This window comes from Drosophila pseudoobscura, chromosome 3 (genome assembly GCF_009870125.1).
Source record: "Drosophila pseudoobscura strain MV-25-SWS-2005 chromosome 3, UCI_Dpse_MV25, whole genome shotgun sequence".
Taxonomy (NCBI): Eukaryota; Metazoa; Arthropoda; class Insecta; order Diptera; family Drosophilidae; genus Drosophila; species Drosophila pseudoobscura.
In genome coordinates this window covers 6,585,014-6,605,884 of record NC_046680.1, presented here as the reverse complement: position 1 = coordinate 6,605,884, position 20,871 = coordinate 6,585,014, and the positions used below count along the sequence as shown (strand labels likewise).

The window sequence follows — 20,871 nt, the reverse complement described above, 5'->3', positions numbered from 1 at the left end:
CACCTTCATTAAATCTCCGGCAAAGCAAAGCCAGCCATGTGTGTGCGCCGCCAGAGTGTCCTTCGCATCAAGGATGTGCCCGTATACGCATCCACATACGTATGTATGTATCCGTATCCGTATCCGTAGCCATAGCCATGTGCGGGCCCTGGTGGCATCGTGCAATCGCAAATAATCATCCACTTAACGTCGTCCAACTTTATGCCGGAGATGCTTGCTGCAGAGCCAACCTCTTAACGGACCCGACCCAGCTCCTCTTCCACTTTTAGCCGGACACGGACAAGGACACGGACACGGACACGGACACGGGCATGGTCATAGTCATAATAATGTTTATTATGGTTGTTGGCGATCGAGCACTTGCAAACGGTTTGTTTGCTCTCCCAGTTTCGCATCACAAAGGATACAAATGTACCTCCATCCACACACACATGCCCATGGACACACACACTCACAAACAATGCCCTTGGAGTGGGGCCTCTCTGGTCGTGACAAGTGAAATGGGTAGAACATGAGGGTGGGTGGGTAGAACATGAATGGGTAGAACAGTGCTTCTGGGCCGGTTATTTTGCTGGAGATGTATTTTTAGAGACTTCTTTCGACTGTTTCAACCACATCAAAAGTGACTCCACAAAGAAAACTTCTGTTTCTCGTCCGGTCTTCAGCGCTGTACCTTTAAGGGCAGTCAGCCCTAAATATCACAGTGGACGCACAGCGGGGCTGCAAAGGAAGTGCAGTCATTTCTGGCGCATCCTGGCGGGTCCAATAGCGCACATCCTGCCATTCGGCCATTCGGCCATCCTGCCGTACCAGCGGCCAGAAATTGTATATTTCGTTGCTCGACTCGACCAATAAAAGCGCACCAGGATGTGTATCCGGAGTGGGGGACAGAACCAGAACCAAAGCCAGGAGTAGAACACTGTCCAAATTCCATACACACTATCTTTTTCTATATAGTAAATTGTACTTTGTGTGGGAGTTACTGTGGCCTGCTAGCCAGGCTAATGCTTTAACTGTTTTGGCTTTTGACTCAATAGAATTTTGTGTTGAACGGAGTCGTCCTGGAAGCTGGGAAAACTGCAAAGCCGAATGACCAACAAATCAAATAGCGGCAAACTTTTATTTTGCGAAAGTTTTCCCCATGCATCCGGCCCGGTCCGCCCTCGCGGCCATCTTTTGCCATTTTCGGCTGTCTTGGGTCGACCCCATAAATAAGCTGGCAAATTGCACGCTTCGCTGCCTCATCCGAATTCGAGTCCGAGTCCCTACGGGCGGAGGCACTGGACGCGGGAAGTGCCAGCCAGCAAATTGATGGCTTTGTAGCAGTTGTGGTAAATTTGCAGGCCCTTTGGCCCTTCTTGTTTGCTGCTCGCTGCTTGTTTCCTTGAACTCTGACCAGAGAATCGTATTTATGCGTTAATTATTTCATTAACGCCCCATTGGATACGCCTTCCTTGGCCATCCCACCCCCTCAAATTATTCCAGCCTATTGCATTCAAGTGACTTTGATTCTTGGCCATTATGATGGCCAAGGAGGCGTGTCTCCATCCCGCCTCATCTCTGCTCTGGTATCTAATGCTCCTCGAATGGGTCTCATTAAGCGACAGACGGGACAAATGTGTAATCAAATAGGTTTGCCATCCAATCGGGAATTCAAATAATCAAAAGGTAACTTAATTGGAAATGGGTCAAAATTTGAATGAAAATCGGTAGGAAAATTATGTTACATCGCTGCACTCAAAAGATGGAATTCATTGACAAGAAACCCCATTTGTTCCAGCACGTTAAAGCTTTTCAATTGTTCAGTACCGCACTTGTATCTTCTGGTAACGTAACGCACAATTTCAGTCATTAAAAAGCGCCCCACACAAAACTGACATTTAGCCAGCTCAGTGAAAGGGGAGAGGGCAGGTTGCTGAAGGGCAGAAGAGCAAAATAAGCTGAACATCAGGTGTAAGTAAATGAAACCCCCCCTATCCCGAAGAATGTTTGGGAAGCGAGAGAACACGTCTCAACAAGGCGAAATGTTTAGGTGAAAAGTGAGCGTCAAGGGGGGCGAAGGCAGGGGGGAAATGAGCTGCTTGCATGCCGTGGCATGCCAGCCTGCATTTAGCTAATCCACAAGTTAAGCACAACAAAGGCAGCAGGAACTGGAGGCCCAGAAAGCTCAAGGTCCTTGCGACGCAGACTACACCGGAGAAAATCATCGAGATCCAAGGCTGAGAATTGTTTGTCGCTTCCATATGAAGAACCATAATGTAGAATAGTGTTTAAGTTATTTATTATTTTCTTTAATATCTATAATTTTTCAGTGTACGATAAAGGGCGAAAAGGGTAGGAATGGGTAGTGGGCGGGAGTGGATGGCCTCTGTAAGTGGATGGGGGAGGACTATGCGAATACTTGACTGTCATGGCTGGGCTTTGTTTCTATGAGCCCCATCCCCATTACCTCCTCAGACGTTGCACACTGCTTGCGGGTATTCTGGGGCGTCTGTCGTGGGACGCATCTTAAATTTTGTTTCATGAATTTATACTCGTACTTCTGCCAGGCTGAGGGGGGACTGAGCTCTGACCTGCTCGCATATGTAAATTGATGGCTTTGTTTGTCTTTCGGGCTGAGCTCCCAATTCGTAAATCCGTTGAAAATCCTTTTTAACTTTTAATGATGGGGCTGTCGACGTCCTCTGCTCAGCTGCTGCTCTTCCATGGTCTGCTCTTGGCTTCGGCGGCAGAGCTTCTTTACAGCTCAAAGTGGGCCAATGTTTTCCCATGGGATTTGCGTAAAGTATCTGCTAAAAGCTTTCTCCGTTCTGTTTGCCTGTCGCTGTTATTTGGCCGAAAAGGCAGCGCTAACCGCATCGACATCGACATCGACATCGTCTCTGTCCCTGTCCCTGTCCCTTCCATTCCCAGGAGTCAACTCCAATTTCGGTTTCATCAATTTAGTCCGGACGAAAAGGCGGATGAAAGTGGCATTCGGCCCCTTTGGCGGGTCCGGAAAAGAGGGGGAGGAGACAGAAGAGAGAGGCAGAAAGCGAGGAAATCCTTGTAAACTTTGTAAATTTCAACTAAGTTTCCATTAATTTGCTCTCTTGAGAAGAATTATCGATTAATTTACTCGATACTAAACTCCCATTAATAGTTTTGCCATTAAATTGAATGTTCGAGTATGTCCCCGAGCTGTGCCCATCGGAGATAATTTATTTAACATCCACACACTTGGAGGCAGTTGAGATGTTATTGCACCTTTTTGTCATTCGGAAGCATACATTTTTAATTGAAATCGCTGCTGGGCGCCAGTTGGAAATTCGAGACACCCATTTTGGTTCACATCGGAAAACCGAACACCGAAAGACAAAGACAAATGCTGGCAATTATCTAAGGAATCTATGAATACTCGTAAGTGGCGCACAGGATGGATACAGAGCCTGGATTTGGGTGCCACAAGGACACGCACATACACAGGGATTCTGAAGCACGTGCGCAAATTATCTTCAAGGCAAACGCCTGAATAAAATAGCAGCTGCAAACAGAGGCATAAACAAATGACGATGATGGCAGCACTTCGCAGCCCCAGCCTCAGCTCCTCCTCGGGGCACATCGGATAAGGATTGAGACTAAGCTAATTAATTATACAGAAGGTCCTTTCGTGCGGCGGTGGCTGTGCAGGAAAGGATGTCTGTATGTGGGATAGTGCCTGCCCGACCATGAATACTCGTACTGCAATGTGTTCGTAATCAACTTTGCCAATGAGCGGCCATCAACATTAAATATGCCTTCGATTGCCTGGGGCTGAATGATGGTCGAACTTAGCCCAAATGATTGCCGTTAATAGATCTGCACATTCGGGGGCGGGTTTTATGTGTTGTTTTCGGTACTTAATTCCTGGAACACCAGGCAGCGGCTTTTATGGGATTGACACATGGATAATTATCGAAAAAAAGCATCGTTCCTCCTGTCTTCTTTGTATAAATTTGACTTTTAGCCGAATATGTCTAATCGGAATGTTTCTAGCAAACGCCCAAATCATTTGTTTGACTTGTGCTCGACGTAGCATTAATCAGAATCAATCTATATTTTTGTTGCGACTGGAATGGGCACGTGGGAACGTGCCAGACGACATGCGTCAGGCAGGGCTGGGTCTCCTTTCTTTCCAGAAAAAAATCTGTGCCAGGCACGTAATGAAAGCGAACGAACTGGCAACTGAAGCTGAAGTAATTTTCACCCAGTGGCACGACAGCTGCTGCTACAGACGTATCCTGCCCCAAGGATGTCACTTATTCGACGGAAATTAAAGCCCTACCAGACCCAGGCCCGACCCCTGTGTGGGATCTGTCCCCACATCTGCCGTAGCTGCTGTCTGATGTTTGGCTCAAAGGCATTTTAATGATTTTAATTAACTGCATGTTTGCCTGTAATTACACAGGCAACAATGCAATTATGGCCGACACACACACAGGCAGAAACAGGGAGCAAGAGAGAGAGAGAGACTCGTAAACAACCAGCACCAGGCCAGAGGACAAGGCCAGCTGGCCAACTGTCTCCAGCACCTTTCCACTGGCATTCCTCGGTTGACAGAATAATTACGCTCAGAGCCATCATAGGCCTCCCACCTGGACGCTCTCTCAGCGGGAGGTTGATGTTCCTGCAGAGAGCACTGCATCATCGCCATCTCAGAATGAGCAGAGGTGTCATCCAAAAGGGGCGCTGGAAGTAATCACAGATCCTAAATTAGTCTCAGACACTCGCTAGAAGATGTACTTCCCCTACATTTAAAGCACCCTGTAAGTGTACGCCCCTGCATCAAGGTACATGTGTAATTATAGCCAGTAAGTGTCATGTCACTGTCCTTGAGTGTCATAGATGCCAGCCAATACTTGTTGCATGTCTCCTAGCAGGGAGCCGAGGACAGCTGTTGTTGCTTCCACCCCACTCTGTCTCTCTCTCTCACTCTCTCTGTCTGTGTGAGTCTCTGTTTCACTGTTGCTGCCTCTGTCTCCATTGTGTGCTCAGTGACCGTAAATATCAAGTAATTTTCTGCAATTTTTCTACGCTGCCAATTGATTTATGGCCTGCTGCTGGTTGGCCCCCGCCCCCGCACCCCACCAGCAACTACACTTTGTTTCCTAAACAAAAGACGAGGCAAGTGAGCGGCGTCCTGCCACAAAAGAAACAAGGGGGCCAGGGTAGAACGAATACGAGTATATGTATGCATGTTGAGCCTGCGGCTATGGCCCGGACCTGTCAAGTGGTCGCCAGTCGCCATTCACCAGCCATTCACCAGGCATTCACCGCAATTCCCCGCTTGTATGCAAAAATGTGTCGCCCCCGTTAGGATTCTCGCTGTGCAGGGCATTAGGGCTTGTCAGAACACAGCCCCCTTCGCAGCACTGCACTCGACCAGCTCGGCATGGGGCGTGGTCATTTTTGTCGTTTAACAAGAAAATTCGTTTAAGAAATGTCATTTACATATCTGTGTTAAAAAACCCCAAAAGGCAGAAAAACGCAGTAACAAAATGAAACCGTGAAAAGGAAACAAGAGGGACTTCGCCAAGCTGAAGCTTCAAATACCTTTCGGATGAGAGATCGATGATAGCTTCCCTTAAGATCTACAACTTAAGATCTACTTAAGAAATATCTGTAAGTTTCATTGTTTTTCGCTGGACTAGGCTGATCTAGAATCGTTTGGGCATCCTTGTGGGCAATGCCAGCAAGGGCGTCAACCAGAGGAAAACAATTTTCCTGGGAAACCGATATTTTGAATGCATGTTTCGGACGCCCTCCGGCCCACTCCAGAACCCCTTTCCCTATTGGGCGCTCTCTAGAGGCACTTTGGCTCAATAATAAGGCATTGCGTTACTCATACGCCGTGGTGCGCCACGTGGTGTACAGCAAGGCCCCTGCCTTCCACTTCCCCGTGTAATATGAGTTACTAGGGAGAGGGCAAGGCGCGGGGGGTGAGCACAAACTATTTATGCATGTACATACTTTGCTCTAACACGATTTTCCTCCTCCGCACGGCCTCCCCCTGCACTTTCCGCATGCAAATGAAGTAATTTGATTGCAAGTCGATCCGAGGCAGGGAAACGGGGGAATTAACTCTCGGACATAGACAGGGAGTTGAGTGCTCCATGGATCGATGCAAATGGGTTGTCGAGTGCAGTCCATCGTTCACCCATAGAATAATAATAATATATATGCATATAACTATTATTATGTGTAAGACTATAAAGTGGCAAGAGGCGGTCGAAGTGCACCAGGCTCAACTCCCACCTATCTGGCAAATGCAAGCCGCATCAGTACGTGGAATCATTATTAGTTTCTGCTGTCAGTCAGTCGCCTGACAACCCTGCCCAGCTGTGCATCCTCTTTTTCCTGTAGCATGTTTATTGCCCATCCAGTCGAATTCTCATCTCATTTCAGCTGTTCGTTCAGCCTTGAAGCCACTTGATACACTAACCAGCTGCTCTACCAGCTGGCCCATCTCCCCCCCCGTTTCATGGTGCCCTGCCTGCTCTGCTCGTAATTTCAAACGGCTGCACAAACCGCAGAGGCACACACCAGTAGCGAGCGCCCGAGGGAGGACTGCAGACCAAGCGCAGGAAAACGCGTCATGGTGACCTTTAGCCGGGCCCTGGAACAGCCGGCAGAGGACACTCATATGCAGATGTTGGGAAGCTACAGGCGGCGCGGGCGGAGCAGGAGCAAGTTGTGCATTCTCCCTTTTTCATGTGCAGATTTTCTTTTCCCTTTTGCCTGGTTTTATTTATGACCTTCCCATACACTCGGGCACGTAGAGGGGCATATACGATTATGCAACTTTAGCCTGGAGATTTATGGCTGGAGTCTTATTAAGCATAAATTAGGGCCAGTTCCTGTCTACCTCCCTGGATCTCCATCCCCTCTTCTTGTGGCAATTTCCTTTTCATTTCAATTGGAATCCAATTAAGTCACTTTGAAGTCACTGTTCACTTAATCGCATTTACAGCAATCAAATGTACGCCACGCCCAACAACAGAAATACACCGACATCCAGTGTTATTCGCGGACCCGAGGGATGACCTGCTTGATGCTCTTTGCTCTCTGGAAAGCTCCAATCTCCCTTTGAGTACAGTTCTCACGCTTCCCCAAGAATCTTAAGTGTAACGAAAACTGGTAAAGGACCAATCCATGCCTTGTGCCCTTCTATTTCTGCCATAAAGCTCCGTGTATGAGCTCCGTGTGTAAGGTAGGAAAACCCAATTTGGGGCTCCATGCGCCTTATTAGATGCCAAAAGTTGACACGCGCCTCTCATCGCGATTGATGGCCACCCATGTACATATGTATGTGGTTGCATGACTGATTGACTGACTGAACGATTAATGCTTTCCCTGCATTTTCATTTAGCTGAGCCAGCCTCAAAGTGTCACTAGGCTCTGGCCAGGTGCGTGGAGTGCTGTCAGAGTTCAGCCACAAAAGTCAATCGATTTGAGGGATCCTCCTAGCTCCCATCCTGTGGACGGCAGAGCACGTCTAGGCTGTTATGACATATGGCTGGAAGTAATGGGAATTTCGTTTATGGCTGACAAATAAATTTAGTGCTGGCCTGTCGGAAAACTCAACTTTTATGGTGGATTGACTCTGATTTGGAAATGTGTCCATTGGTTGTTTTGGCTGGTATATACATAAGGATGCATGGACAACTCCTTTGTAATATTCCTTTTACCTACTGCCTCGGAGGAACAATCGGAGCCGTGGGTGTCTGGACTCGAGGGCTTTTCCACCACCTCCAGACTCTTCCATATTCAAATTAAAGAAAGATGGGGAAAAGCAATTAATTATTACTTTTATTATTAGCTTTTGAGTATGAATAATCAAAGCAGAATAAACCGAATGAAGATGTGCATTGATGCATCTTTGAATTGATTTGGAGGACTACCATTTGCCAGCTTTAGTTCCTATTTCTGACTTTCAAAATAAGATGTTCAATTAGATTAACTTGTATTCGTTTTAGATGTTTAATTTAAAAACGATTTACCTGCTGCAGAGGAAGTAGATTGAAATCGGATTCGATGACACTAATTTAAGGGGATTCCTTTCGCATTTATTTGCCTTAATTTAGTTTATTCAAGCTGTCAATCCCACTGATCCCAACCGGCATTATCATCCATCAGCCACTCTCGTATTAGGCTTGAGTCGGGCAGGACTTAATATACATACGTATATATTTATGTGGGAGCAAGTGAAACCAATTTCCCTGCTTACTTATGCATGTGGCACGAGAGCGGAGGGGATCCTGTGACAGGGAGTCGAAACAACAAATGTCCTACGTGTCTTGCAGGTAGGGCACAGCCACGGCCCGGGACAGCGTCATCCTCAACAAAGGAGAGTCAAATAAACTCTATCCTGATGCCCCTGATGATGATATACGACGGGGGGCAGTGCGCTGGGGATGCGGGATACGGGAGCCGAGAGCCCTGGGCAAGCATTATCATTCACCCCATGTCCACTAACGCACAAGGCGCGTGACGGGGTGGTGTCCCATATCACGCACTTGTATCTGTATCTGTAGCTGTAGCTGTGTTTGTATCTGTGTCAGGCGGCTTCTTCCCATCCTGCACTAGACGGTTCTGCTGCGCAAAATCCAAACTAATAATGACATTTTGCAAATTATTCCACATCGCAGCCTGCGACACACTGACACTGAAACGAAGAGCCACAATACCAGTCGGAAAGGAGCGAAGCAGCGCCAGGAGACAGCAGCCAGGATCAGGACCCAGAGTCCTGGCACTGGCACTGGTGTGAAATTTATTTTGCTGCCAGGACTCGTCACGTTCGGGTCGGGTCGTATATATGTGGACCATAAAATTATCCAGCCAAGGCCAGGGAACCCAAAGGGTAAACAAGACCAAACACATCTTGGAGATGCTTGGGGATACAGCATTAGAAATTTTATCAGATCGAAGAAGAGGACCACTTCTGAAGCTATAAAAACTAAAAGCGGCTTATAATACTCATCAAGCATTTCCCCAAGTTACTTTTCTTCCCAGACCATGGCTTACCTACATGGCTTTCTTTTAGAGCATCCCTCCGTCGAGTCGCTTCTTGCGTGCTGACGTTTGCTCCACAAAGTCAGCGCTGTGAAAATAAAAATGTTTGCTCCACTTCCCCGTTGAATTTATTATCCTGCTGATTGCGTAACATTTATTCATGTCAATTAGCCTTGGCAGGAAAATGCAATAGTGCTGTTGATGCAGATGCTCTGCCCCCTGTGTCTCAGCCGGGACGGCTGGGGACGGCTGGGGGAGGCTTTATGTTTATGCAATATTTTGCCCTCTTCTCCTCAAATGGCTTTGAATCAAGTTTTAGGAATCTTTTCATTGCGCCGAAGCCTTCTTTACTCTCTAATCATTCTACAGTCATCAAGTCCTGAACTCTTTTGATGCAAATCAGATCTCGGAATCCTTGAAATGTTATTTAAAGTGTGGTCCACACAAAAATACCCTTTGCCCTCTTCTTATACTTCTTTTGGCTCACATAAATTGGATTTACGTGTTTGAATTGTGGCTGCCTCAGCCTGAACATGAAAATGTAATCCTCAAATATTTATGTAACCCGCCCGAGACCTGTCCAAACAAAGTATAATTGGGAGAAAACACATGTACAATCATTAGTAAAGTAAATAAAAATGGTTTAACGGCTTGGCATTTTTTTAAAATACTTTTTATATCCGATACTCAAAATGAGTATAAGGGTATATTAGATTTCTGGTGAAAGTGGATGTGTGTAACGTCCAGAAGGAAGCGTTTCAGACCCCAGTCGATTGAGCCATGTTTGTCTGTCCGTCTGTCCGTCCCTATGAGCGCCTAGTGCTTAGAGTCTATAAGAGCTAGAGCAACGACATTTTGTATCCAGACTTCTGGCAGGAAGGGCAGAATAGTACAGCAGGCCTATACCTTCAAGTCTGCAGAATCTGAGCCAATTGTATTTTTATTATAGCCAGAATCAAGAAAACAATTTCATTTTCGCCCGCTCTGTCGCTCTAATACACACGTTTCATGGTCTGCTTTGCCTATTGCTAAAAGTGAGTTCCTAGATCTCAGAGACTATGAAAGCTAGTGCAACCAAATTTGGTATCCACACTCCTGTGATATCGGACCTTGACAAGTTTTCTTCAAAATTTCGCCCCTCCCCCTTCCGCTCCCACAAAGAACGAAAATCTGTGGCATCTACAATATTTTAAATACGAGAAAACTAAAAATCATAAAAAGTTACCATATTTATCAGATTGCCGAATCTGGATCAGATCAGATCGTTTTTATAGGCAAAAGGAACAAATCACGCTCAGACTGATTTTCTGTCTCTCTCGCACGCCCTCTTTGTCGTGTCGCTTAATATTAGCGGCGTCTGCCGGAGGAGAGCCATACTGACTAAGTATCGGGTGTAAATGTAGAGTTGCGGTCGCCGCAGCAACTCACAGCGTACCTCCTCTTTGTGTGATATTTTTATGAATTTGAAGTGGAAATTGTTCAGAAATTGTTCACTTGAAAATTACAAACTTATGCAAAACCTCACTACGGCTAAGGGTATGATTATGATCTCTCCCAGTCCTTGTTTTTCTCTCTGTTGATGGCCTTTTTTTGAGAGCTGCAGTGAGAAGTGCACATTCCCAGCAAGGGAGATCCATGAGACCTGTCCAGGCACTTGTTGACAACTATTCAGACACCTCCGTTTTTTGCTCCATGCAAGCCACGGCCACGGGCTTGGGCTGCGCCCGGGGAAGCCTTCTATTTTAATTTAGCTGCTTCAACTAATGGATTCGGGCTTACGTAACTTCAACACTTTGGCCATAATGCGGCACCGAGCCACCCCGCCCCGCCCTCTGGCCCTGCTGTGCACCGCACCCTTGGTGCGATATTGTTGCTGCAAAATTAAGACTTAATTTGCATTTACAGCAACAGCGTTTTGCACGTACGACACTACTATATATAGGATGTGCTATATGTATGTATAGGGCTGTGATACAACTATTGTTGCAGGCAACAAGGAGTCCTGAAAGCTCGAGGGTAGAGGGTGACAGCGTTGACTATATATAAATTAAGTATACGCAGTGCAGCCCCTCTGGTGTGTCTCATTTCTCCATCGCCCTGTCCGTGCTGGCTGGAACTACCAACTGAGCCAAAGTCTCTAATGACCACTTTGAGGGTTTTAAAATGGGCGACAGTCAGGCAGCGGCCACATAAATAACACGACGAGCGTCAGCCCCGTCTTCTGCTCCCCACTTCCCTGCTGCGGACAGAATGAAATTAACTTATTCATTAGCAAATGGCAACCAGGGGACCAGCTTCAAATACACATACACACATACATATGTACTTGTATTTATGTATACCCACATTCGTACAAAGGAAGTTGGCGGCATTTTTCCAAGGCGCTAAATGTCAGACACTTTCTACACCTCAGAGCACCGTAAGTCGTCTCCTATGCTGTCACCCTCTGGTTGGAGTAGAGGGTATGTCGGGGAGGTTCTTTGACCTGGCGCGCCATGGCGGGATTCGAAACAGCTGGCTTTATTCGAAGATTGGCAGGGGAATAAATGCCTGTCTATGTCAATGATCTATTAATCATTTATATCGAAATAATTAGCTATTTCTCGTGTCACTTTTCTCACCTGATTCTTTTCGCTTTGAATTATTAATTTAATAGTTTTCATAATTATTATTTATTAAATGCAGGATATTCCCCAAGGCTTCACTCGCCGACAGCCCGAAACATTTGGCAAAGTTTAAATTCTTGTTTTTAATTAAAAAACATTTTCATTGCAGGTGCAAAATGGCTGGCAAATTGCATAGAGAAAACAAGGCAGTACCCGACCCGACAAGCGGCCAGGACCTGCGGCAGGACTTCGGGCGCCATTTTGAGCTGCTTTCCTAACGAGGCACTTACACACACACACGCACACACACACACACACACGCGCGCACTTCCGCTGACACAATACACTCGCAAATAAACTCACCCATTGACTGAGTGAGGGACTGCGTTTTGCAGTTTGTTTGGCATCCCCACTCCCCCACACCAGCCCCACTCTGGCCATTGTTCTGCTGTTTTAAACAAAACCAAAAAACAAAGAATAAAGGAAAGTTTAATTAAGTTTTCAGGTTTATTTTTAGCTCGAGTTTCTCGGCTTTTGCATGCGTGGCAACAACAATGAGGCGACTCTTGACAGCTGCCTGCCTGTAATTTATAACGGTATTTAGTTGCAGATTTGTCTGACGTCTGACGTCTGTGTGTGTACTTGCAACCGAGCCGCCTGCGTTAGAGAGCATGTGGCATGTGTGGGCTGTGCTTTCGGGAAAACTTTACCGTCAAATATGATGGAGAGCTTGAAAAAAGATACAGTTTGGGGGATTTGCTGTGGGCTCAAACTACAATTTATTTTGCATTCGATAAGCTCTAGCCGAGGTTTTAATTAAAATTCAGATTTATGAAATTCTGCACAATTTACTGTAAGCCGGCGAAGCTTTTAAAGTGGAAAAACAGTGAACACTTTGATGGATCCAGATGGGGAAGAGTACTCTCCGTTTTCACCCCGTTTCCTTTTTATCATCTTGATGGCTTTGGTTTTCCCATTCAGATCCTCTTACATATGCATCCGACCATCTGTTGTCTAGCTCTCCGCCTCCCCCTCCCCCTCCCACTCCCTCTTCTCATTGTTATTGGATTATTATGCCATCTGTTCGACAGCTCTTGGAAGAGATAATGCTCCAGTGATTGCCCGCTCTGCCAGACCCTCTCCCAGTTCATTTGCACTTTTCATACCCATTGTAGGGAACTTTTTCCTCTTCTTTACTCATTTTGTATGGGTGCATCGCCAAATGGAGCGGCAGAGGCAGTGGCAAAGGATCCATTTAACTTGCAATTTGCGCAAAGGACTTACAATTGTCGGCGACAAATTGTCCGCTTTTTTCGAAAGACAAATTCGAATATTCTCACACCTCTCTGCTCTCTGCCCATAAAAATGAAAGAAAGAGGACGATGGCGGGGTGGAATCCGCTTAAAATGCGTCAAGTTGGGCAGATAATCGTGTTCTGCCAAATGATTTCTTCACAGTTTCCCAAGTTTTCTCAAGGAATTTCGGAAAAGGCTAAATCGGATTGGGGCACACCCTCTGCCTCAATCAGGACTTTACATCTTCGTCTGCCGAGCTCCAGGTGGACTTGCAAATTGAGCGCCCAGCCCAGCCCAGACCGAAGCACCCCCTCAGGGCGGCGGGAGATTGGGTTCTCCGGGCGGAGGCCTCTCCGTAAACTCCATTCCGTGCAAGTGCGAAATATTTTCGCTGCGATTCATGGGCATTTGTGATGTGGGCAAGGGGCAGGAGGCGCCGCACATAAATGCAAATGCAAAAGTAGCCAGGAGTGGGTGGGGTTGCCAGTGGGGCGCGGAGTGTGGCACACATTTAGGCGTCGCCGCATGCAAATGTTTGACGTTATACAATAATAAAAGAAAATCCGAGCAAAAGAAAGCAAAGGGAAGACATATTTTTTTTTTGTGTGCTTCTTTTGCGACGCTTTTATTTGCATTTCTTCTACTTCTTTGCATATTTTTCTTGCTCGATTTTTATCGTCGTCGACGAAAATGTTGCGCAAATATTTGCGCTTTTATGTGCATAGCCAGAGCACCACCCCCCAATCGCCACACTTTTTCCCTTTTTTCCTTCCTTTTATGCATTCAGATTTACTTACCCTGTCACAGGGTCCAACGATTCTCAGCAATTGGTTACAGCTCGATGAGACCTCCAAAATGGGGAAATGCATATGAAGGAATTACAGATGTTTGAGCACCTATCAATCCATCTATCACCCATCGAAGGGTATCCAAAGCTCTGTGCATTCTATCTTTTTATCTTTCTATTTTAGGTTGCTTTTCCCCCTTTTTCATGATTTACTTGTGCTTTGTGTTTGTAGCCTCGTTCGTGTTCGGATTCGCATTCGTATTCGTATCTGTGTTTGAATTCGAGCGGGTATTGGTGTGTCTACACTGTTGCAAAGGTAAATTGGATTGAGAAATTGAAATCGCATTCAGCAGCAACACCGTGCGAAAGCGGAAAAGGGGGGGGAGGGCAGTGATAGTGGAAAATATACTGCATTTTATTCACCTTATTGATTTTCCCTTTGGCTGTCTGTGTATTTCGGAGTTGGGAGTGTGGAGTGCAATTTCCATTTTAGTGGAGAAACTTTAATGGATTTCTTCCCGAATTAAGCGCCGAACTGTATGCTACACTTATTTCTAAATACTTCTATCTACACACATACACACATACACATGTACTTATATCCTCCCACCTTTCTGGCTGAATTTGCTGACAATCCCCGGACATTCATCAACGTCAGTCACTAAAACCATTTCCTTGTTGCTGTCGTCCAAAGAACAAATTGTCAAACTAAAATTATGTAGGTTTTCCATGTGCTGTGGGCGTCATGACGTCATATTTAATTAGAGTAAAATTCTGGAAAAGCGTTCCCACTATGTATGCAATGCACACCCAAATTAGTTGATTAAATCATGTTTGGCCGCCCGTCATTTGTGCAAAGAGCCATTCATAGCTGCCACTGATAAATTAATTAGGTGGGGCAGGCCAGGTGGGAATTGGTTTACCCCAAACTATGTTCTTAAGAGAACGATAAGGACAGGTACTGAAGCTTGACGCTTTAAAACTAGATTCCTTTATAACATCTCTATTCAAACATTCACAATGATCTCTCGTTATTCATATGCAAAGTATCTAGAAGTGTGAATGGATCCTCCTGTCTTATGGTAGCTTTCTTATATATATGTAGATCCCAACTCTGTCGAGGACATAGCTAACCTTTTTCAAAAGTTTATTCAATCAATTTCAATGTTGAAACACTACTTGCTACGACGAATATGTTCAGTTATTTGGTATTGCGTATGTGTATTTGTTTATAAGATGATGACTTAAGGACATAATGTTGTTCCGCTCTAATGCTATTCCGAACCCAAGCACCCAAACACTCGAGCACCCAGGGAGAGTGCCTAAAACTGGCGCTGCATGACCCGATCCAAGTCGTTCCAGCTGCAGGAGTAGTCGATCTGGAGCAGACCCTTCTTGCTCAGGCCGAATTTACGCGCGTAAATTCCCGAGTAGAGCGAGGAGTCGCCTCCGGAGGAGTGCGGGGACTCGCACTGAGTCCGTGCGCGACCTGCCCCCGAGCCCAGCCCCGAGCCCAGCCCCGAGCCCCCTGCACCACCCAGAGTTCCGTAGAGGGTGGAGGGTGCCGCGTAGAGGAGGGACGTGGCGTGCTGCTGGCACTCACTGCAATCCGGAATGCTGCAGTACGGCAGTGTAGCATAGGGATTGCAGTAGTCGTAGGCGGGCGAAAGGGGGGGCGGGGCGGGAAAGTCGATTTGCGGTGGTGCGGTCAGCGGTGGGGCAGGCTTGCCGCTGCGCTTGCGTCTCGGGTGCGGTGCCGTTCCATAAATATTGCTGTTGGGGACCTGACTGGTGGCGGGGCGGCGCTGCAGGGTGACTGCTCGCCGTTGGGGCATGGGCAGCTCGTCACCAATGGAGGAGGGGTGCTCGGTGGAGCTGGCACTGGAGAAGCCTTTGGGGATGTAATATTCAAGGATTTTAATACTGTAAGAGAAGTGTCGGCCATCTGCTCACCTCCGTAGCCGTTGTAGAGCTGTCGCTGCTCTGCGTAGAGCTCCGCCCGCAGCTCCTCCTCCTCCTCCTCCTCTGCGGCATCATGCTCATCGTTGTCAAGATGCAGCTGCCTGGTCATCGTGGCCATGTAGTCGTCGTAGCGACTGGGAGCTCCGTATATGTCACTCCTGGCTGTATAGAGGGGCTCCTTGCGGCTGCTCCTGCTCCTCCGCCGGCTTCTTTGGGGCACACAGCACTCGAGCTGGCATTGGGAGCGTGACACGCGACGCGTCTGTGTGTGGGGGCGTGGCATGGTAGCAGCCATTCCCATTCCCATTCCGTAGCTGGGACTTGGGGTCTGGGAATCTCCATAGTGGATTTCATCCACCTCCTGGCCGGTACCATCATCGATCTTCTTGCGCACATAGTCGTAGTTCTCCAGGTCCCAGGGATCCACGTAGCAGCGTTGCGAGGGCAGCAGCGTGGTTCCGTAGATGTCCTCCGTGTTGTCGATGGTGTAGTAGGGAGACTCAAGGGCACCAACTCCCTCGTGGCTGCCGGGAAGCGCCTGCTTGGGACCCGCTCGACGGCGTCTGGGTGCTGTCTGACTGCGTTCCCGCATGCTGGCGAAGAGAGGGAGAAAAGGAGTCAGGGGAGTGTGAGTAAGTGCATCAACTGGTTGCACATTCAGTGGTTCGTTATGCAATCGGCGGCATCTCTTCCGTCAACCATCGAACCCGTTCCTCAGTGCTGGCCGCGAATTTTCCCGGCTCCGTGCAGGTGTTACACTGCGCTCTGGCTCGACCATCAGCCGGTTTATGGATCTGCATAACTTTGCATAGCCATTCAATCGGCATTCCAATTGGCATTTTCCATTAGCCGACCAACTGGTTTATTTGTACATATCACATGCTCTTGTCCCCGGTATCAGTATCGGTATGCGAATCCCCCAAAACATGAATTAGTTTGACCATCAAATCGAAATTGATTTTACTATCAAATATCAAACAAATATTTCTCAATTAAATGCACAATCCACTCAACAGAAATTCCAACAAAATATGCCAAAGAAAAACAAAACCATCTGGAAAATGGCCTTTGAAAAACATATTGAGGAGCGGGCTTGGCAGAGAAGGCTATTTGGAAGTGATGGTCAGAACAGAACAGAAAGAATGGTTCCCAAACATTTATATTATTTATATTTAATCTGCATGTTAGCTATGGAGAATGTTCCTTAATCCAAAGCTATAGGAATTACGTCCTCTGTCCTTTAGGAACTCGGTTTATGGGGGATACTACCAAAGATTTCGAAATTAATTTCTCAGGTCCGACTCCTACACTCTTTTTCATCTGAAACCTTTTTCCATCGACAGTATTTGCTAAAGACCCAGTCAAAAAATTTTGGATATGGCTTTTTCAAATGTTGCTCAAACGCTGCAAAATTATGATATTTTTCAGTGGGCTTTGGACTCTTTTATTTGGGTTTTTTTCTCAGGCCCGGCCCAGCCCATTCGACAATGTCTTACGCAATCCTTCCGAGGAATTTGTATTTGTAGTCTCTGCATTTGCATGAAATTTCTGTCTTGTTTTGTCTTTTTTTTTGTTTTAGGTGTTTTGTTTTAATCGCTTCGGTTATCGATTAACATTTGTATGGCCTGAACAAGCAGCCAGAGGCGCTTTTGTAAAGGGAAAATAATTTATAAAATACACAAAAAAGAGACACAAGAAAAAAGCAACGTGACTTGGCTGTGGCACGCAAATGAAATCGCCTGTTTGGGGGTCTGTCAGGGAGCATATTTATATATGGCATATATCAAAGCATTATATCAAGACCGGCACACGTAGAAATGCATTTTGAGAAATTTGCACGAAAAAGAAAATAGCTTAGGACTTGTTTTGGGCTTTGGCTACCTTGTGAGCTGTCTGTCTGTCTGTCATTCGAAACGAGACAAGAATGCAATGCCGCAGGAGAGGCTAATCGATATTTGCATTCCATTGATGGAATTCATTGATGTCTATTCCGAGCTCATTTCAACTAGTTTCGTTTTTGATTAGCATTTTGAATATTGAAAGCAGGACCGCTCTCAGGTTACGTATACGCCACTTGTACTTCAAGTGCATAACAAACCAGCAATTAAACTGGTTCCGAGGACCACTCTGGTCCACTCTGTGAAATGAATTCCCTGCCAAAGATGCCAATTAATAAACAAATTAATTGGCTTCTTTGCCGGATATATCCCCCTGCTTTGCGGTCGAATAAAAGCCGTGGTCGGGCTCCGCTTCAGCCTCAATGTCAGGTGCAGCGTCAGCTGCCACTATGGCTTTGGCTTTGGCTTTGGCTTTAGGCCATTTGCATATTAAAATGTGTCAAGCTCAAGGGAGATTACTTTTTGTATGCAGGCGAGTTGGCCAAGAGCTAATGAGGGGGTGGTGGCGGGCCCGGGGACTTTCTCCTTTGAAATATGAAAATATATTCCAATCAGATGCTGTCAGAGGCAGGAATCATCGCGGGCATGCTCAATTTCCGGAAAAATAATTGCATTACATTATATAATTAAACATGGTTCAATGTGGGAGGCAGTGTCCATGGAACTGTTTCTTTAGCTTTGAGATATTTAATTATTTATTCAAGCTGATGCTGCTTTTTTGGCAAACTATTTTTCGGATTCTTTTGGGTTTCAGTCAAGTCAATTTGGACAATAATTAGCGGACTGCTTCTGCCTTAGATTATGCATGAAAGAAACCTAAAAATAAATACAAATATTTCGACATCGAATGCTAATGCAAAATAACTGAAAACTAGTTTGCCAAATGGCAGGCGACCTTGTTAAGCCCTCGATTTTGAATATTTGATCGGGTGATATCATGCCTCCAGATATCATGCCTTACATAAATATTCAACCTGGTATTCGCGGGGTATTCACAGGGAGCTTCTGGCGCACCCCCAGAAAGAAAGAGTGCTGTGAGTGATTCACCGGCTGAAGAACCATTCCACCGCATGCCTGGGCGTACTGCCTCCGACTGCGCCTCCCGATGTGAGTGCTCCCAAAATGGTCATCATTACATTGGGATTGCAAGAGGCCCACGCCGAAGATCACTCAAACTTGACAGGCACGCCAATCCCCTCAAGCAAGCAGATGTATGTATCTGAAGATCGCCCCAAAAGATCTTGGGACTCTGCCCACATACTCCCACATAATCGCTTGGACTTGGACAACTTTCTTTGCTTTTGACACAGTTTCCGCCGTTTCATTCACCTTATTGGGTATGGGGGGTTTATTTGTGTGTTTGATTGGTTTTCTGCACTTGTCACTGGGTGGGGAGAACTCTTTTGGGGACAGTTCTTTCGCGAATTTCAGACACGTTTCAGTCGCGGCCCACGAATACCGTTGTCGGGCTTTGATGGCATGATCTTTCGTCCGCGCATGCGCTTCGCGTACCGTTCGCGTTTGCGTCCAAAAAAGTTTTAGTTTTTAGCATAAAGCTGCAAATGTTGATGTTGGTTTCGAGCCGGCCCAGGCCGTCGTCATCGGCTACGACATGTTCGAAGGCTCGAAGCCACAGGCCGCTGCGTGCGATCGTGTCTTGTTCGATCTTGTCTGCAGGTTCGAAGCTGTTCGACGGCTGCAAGTGGTTCGCTTGCGGTTGTATCTTTCTGATTTAGCCAATTTCCATCAAAAATTAAATATGCATTGGGTTTTCATTGCGTTGTTTCAAGTGTAATTGCTGTAATTGCTCTCTGTTAATTAATTAAGAGCTGATTAATGTGACAGACAGTGATTATGCCACAGGCAGAGTGCTCTTCAAAGTCACTTCATTGACATGCAAATTTGGGAAACGCTGAAATGCGGCTGCTGCTGCGGCAAGCGGTAAAGAAATGCCAGGGAAAACGACAGCACGAAAAAGCCACAACGCACACCGAAGCAGAGTTACTCTTCCTCCTCTGAAATGTGAATGGATGTAATGCGAATAAGCCAAATACCTCTAAGTAATATGTTAGGGGTAGGCATTAGTGCAGCCCAATCCGATCAGATTCTACTCGCCTCTGCCTAAGTTTCTCCCAAAAGGGGGAATAACCTTGGGAAGAGTACTGTGCAAGGTGTAATACCACATCTGCCAAGTTCAACTCGAGTCTGGCGTTGAAAGCCCGAGAGAAATTACATCACTTTGGGGCTTAGCTTCAACTTCAACTTGAACCGGCACCTTTGTGGGGTGGGGTGGGGTGGGGTGGGGTACAGGTAAACCTCGGAGCATTGTCTAAGCGTTTCGAATCCCACAAAGAAAAGAGGTGCTGGGCATTCGAAGCAGTTCCCACTCTCAACACTTCTTCTTTTGACTCGAAAATATTTTCCAATAATTTATGCATCTGCATAAGAAAACAAAAATTTATTTTTAAACCAAATAATAGAAAAAAGCTTTCACTTTCAATGCGGTGGCGGTTGATCGTTTTTTCTGTTGTCCAGAAAACGTGTGCATTTTTATGTCTTTTATTCAGAAAGGTAAGTTATTATTTTTCCACCACTTTTGTGGTGCGGTTTGAGTGCAAACAATATATTGGTGGCCAATAGCCCAAAGCCAAACCAAACCGAAAACATTTCAATTAAGCCAGCTGAAGGGGCCCACAGACTGCGGTTAGCCAAAACCCCAAAAAAGGTGATTAACAAATAATTGCTCGGGCATCTATTGAGATTTATGCAATCGGCATAACCGCAGCTGGTTAAAGAAATATTCTTTGAGGATTATACCGACCATATGAGGCCCTCCTTCCAGCTCATAAAATCTGCTTTCCCCATCGTCGAGTCCGCATTTGAGCGCCCCCTTTCAGGCGTTCTCGGAGCAATTTGACACCCGTGATGGTTGCAAGCATTTTGGGGATTTGCAGCACACGTTGCACACGACGCACAGGAAACCGGCTACACCTGGCCACCCTGCCCCGGCGGGACGGGGATGGTGGGATGTGACGTGATGTGATGTGGGCCCCCTCGACCAGATGTTTGCCTTTGACTGGCGGCAGACTCGTTGATCTCTGCTCCAATTCCAATGAGTGTGTACGGCTTTTTTTTCTGCTTGCTGTATCTGTCTTGTGCTCGCACCATCGACATTGTGCAACATGCTCTTCGATATGGCAAAAAGCCTGCCCCTCCTCCTGTTTGGTGGCAGCTGCAGCCGCCATTAGAGATGCTGAGTCGCAGATTGTGCTGCACCCAAGACCGATCCGATC

At 46.5% G+C, this 20,871-nt stretch overlaps 1 protein-coding gene across 1 annotated transcript; it reads right to left on the bottom strand.

Moving 5' to 3' along the window:
• Window positions 1-14,848: 14,848 nt before the first annotated feature.
• On the bottom strand, window positions 14,849-19,141 carry LOC6898184 (dynamin-binding protein). Its single transcript, XM_002138219.3, has 3 exons — window positions 18,908-19,141; window positions 15,672-16,273; window positions 14,849-15,609 (listed from the first exon to the last, which is right to left on the bottom strand). Exons 2-3 carry the CDS (start codon window positions 16,270-16,272, stop codon window positions 15,041-15,043), a joined length of 1,170 nt encoding a protein of 389 aa, XP_002138255.2. The 5' UTR covers window position 16,273; window positions 18,908-19,141; the 3' UTR covers window positions 14,849-15,040.
• Between the last annotated feature and the right edge of the window lie 1,730 nt (window positions 19,142-20,871).

Excerpts from the sequence above, each read along its gene's own strand:
- LOC6898184 (XM_002138219.3), bottom strand. The coding sequence starts at position 16,272 with ATGCGGGAACGCAGTCAGACAGCACCCAGACGCCGTCGAGCGGGTCCC. Across the intron at positions 15,610-15,671 it reads GCTCTACAACGGCTACGGAG|GCTTCTCCAGTGCCAGCTCC; the intron begins GTGAGCAGATGG and ends ACATCCCCAAAG.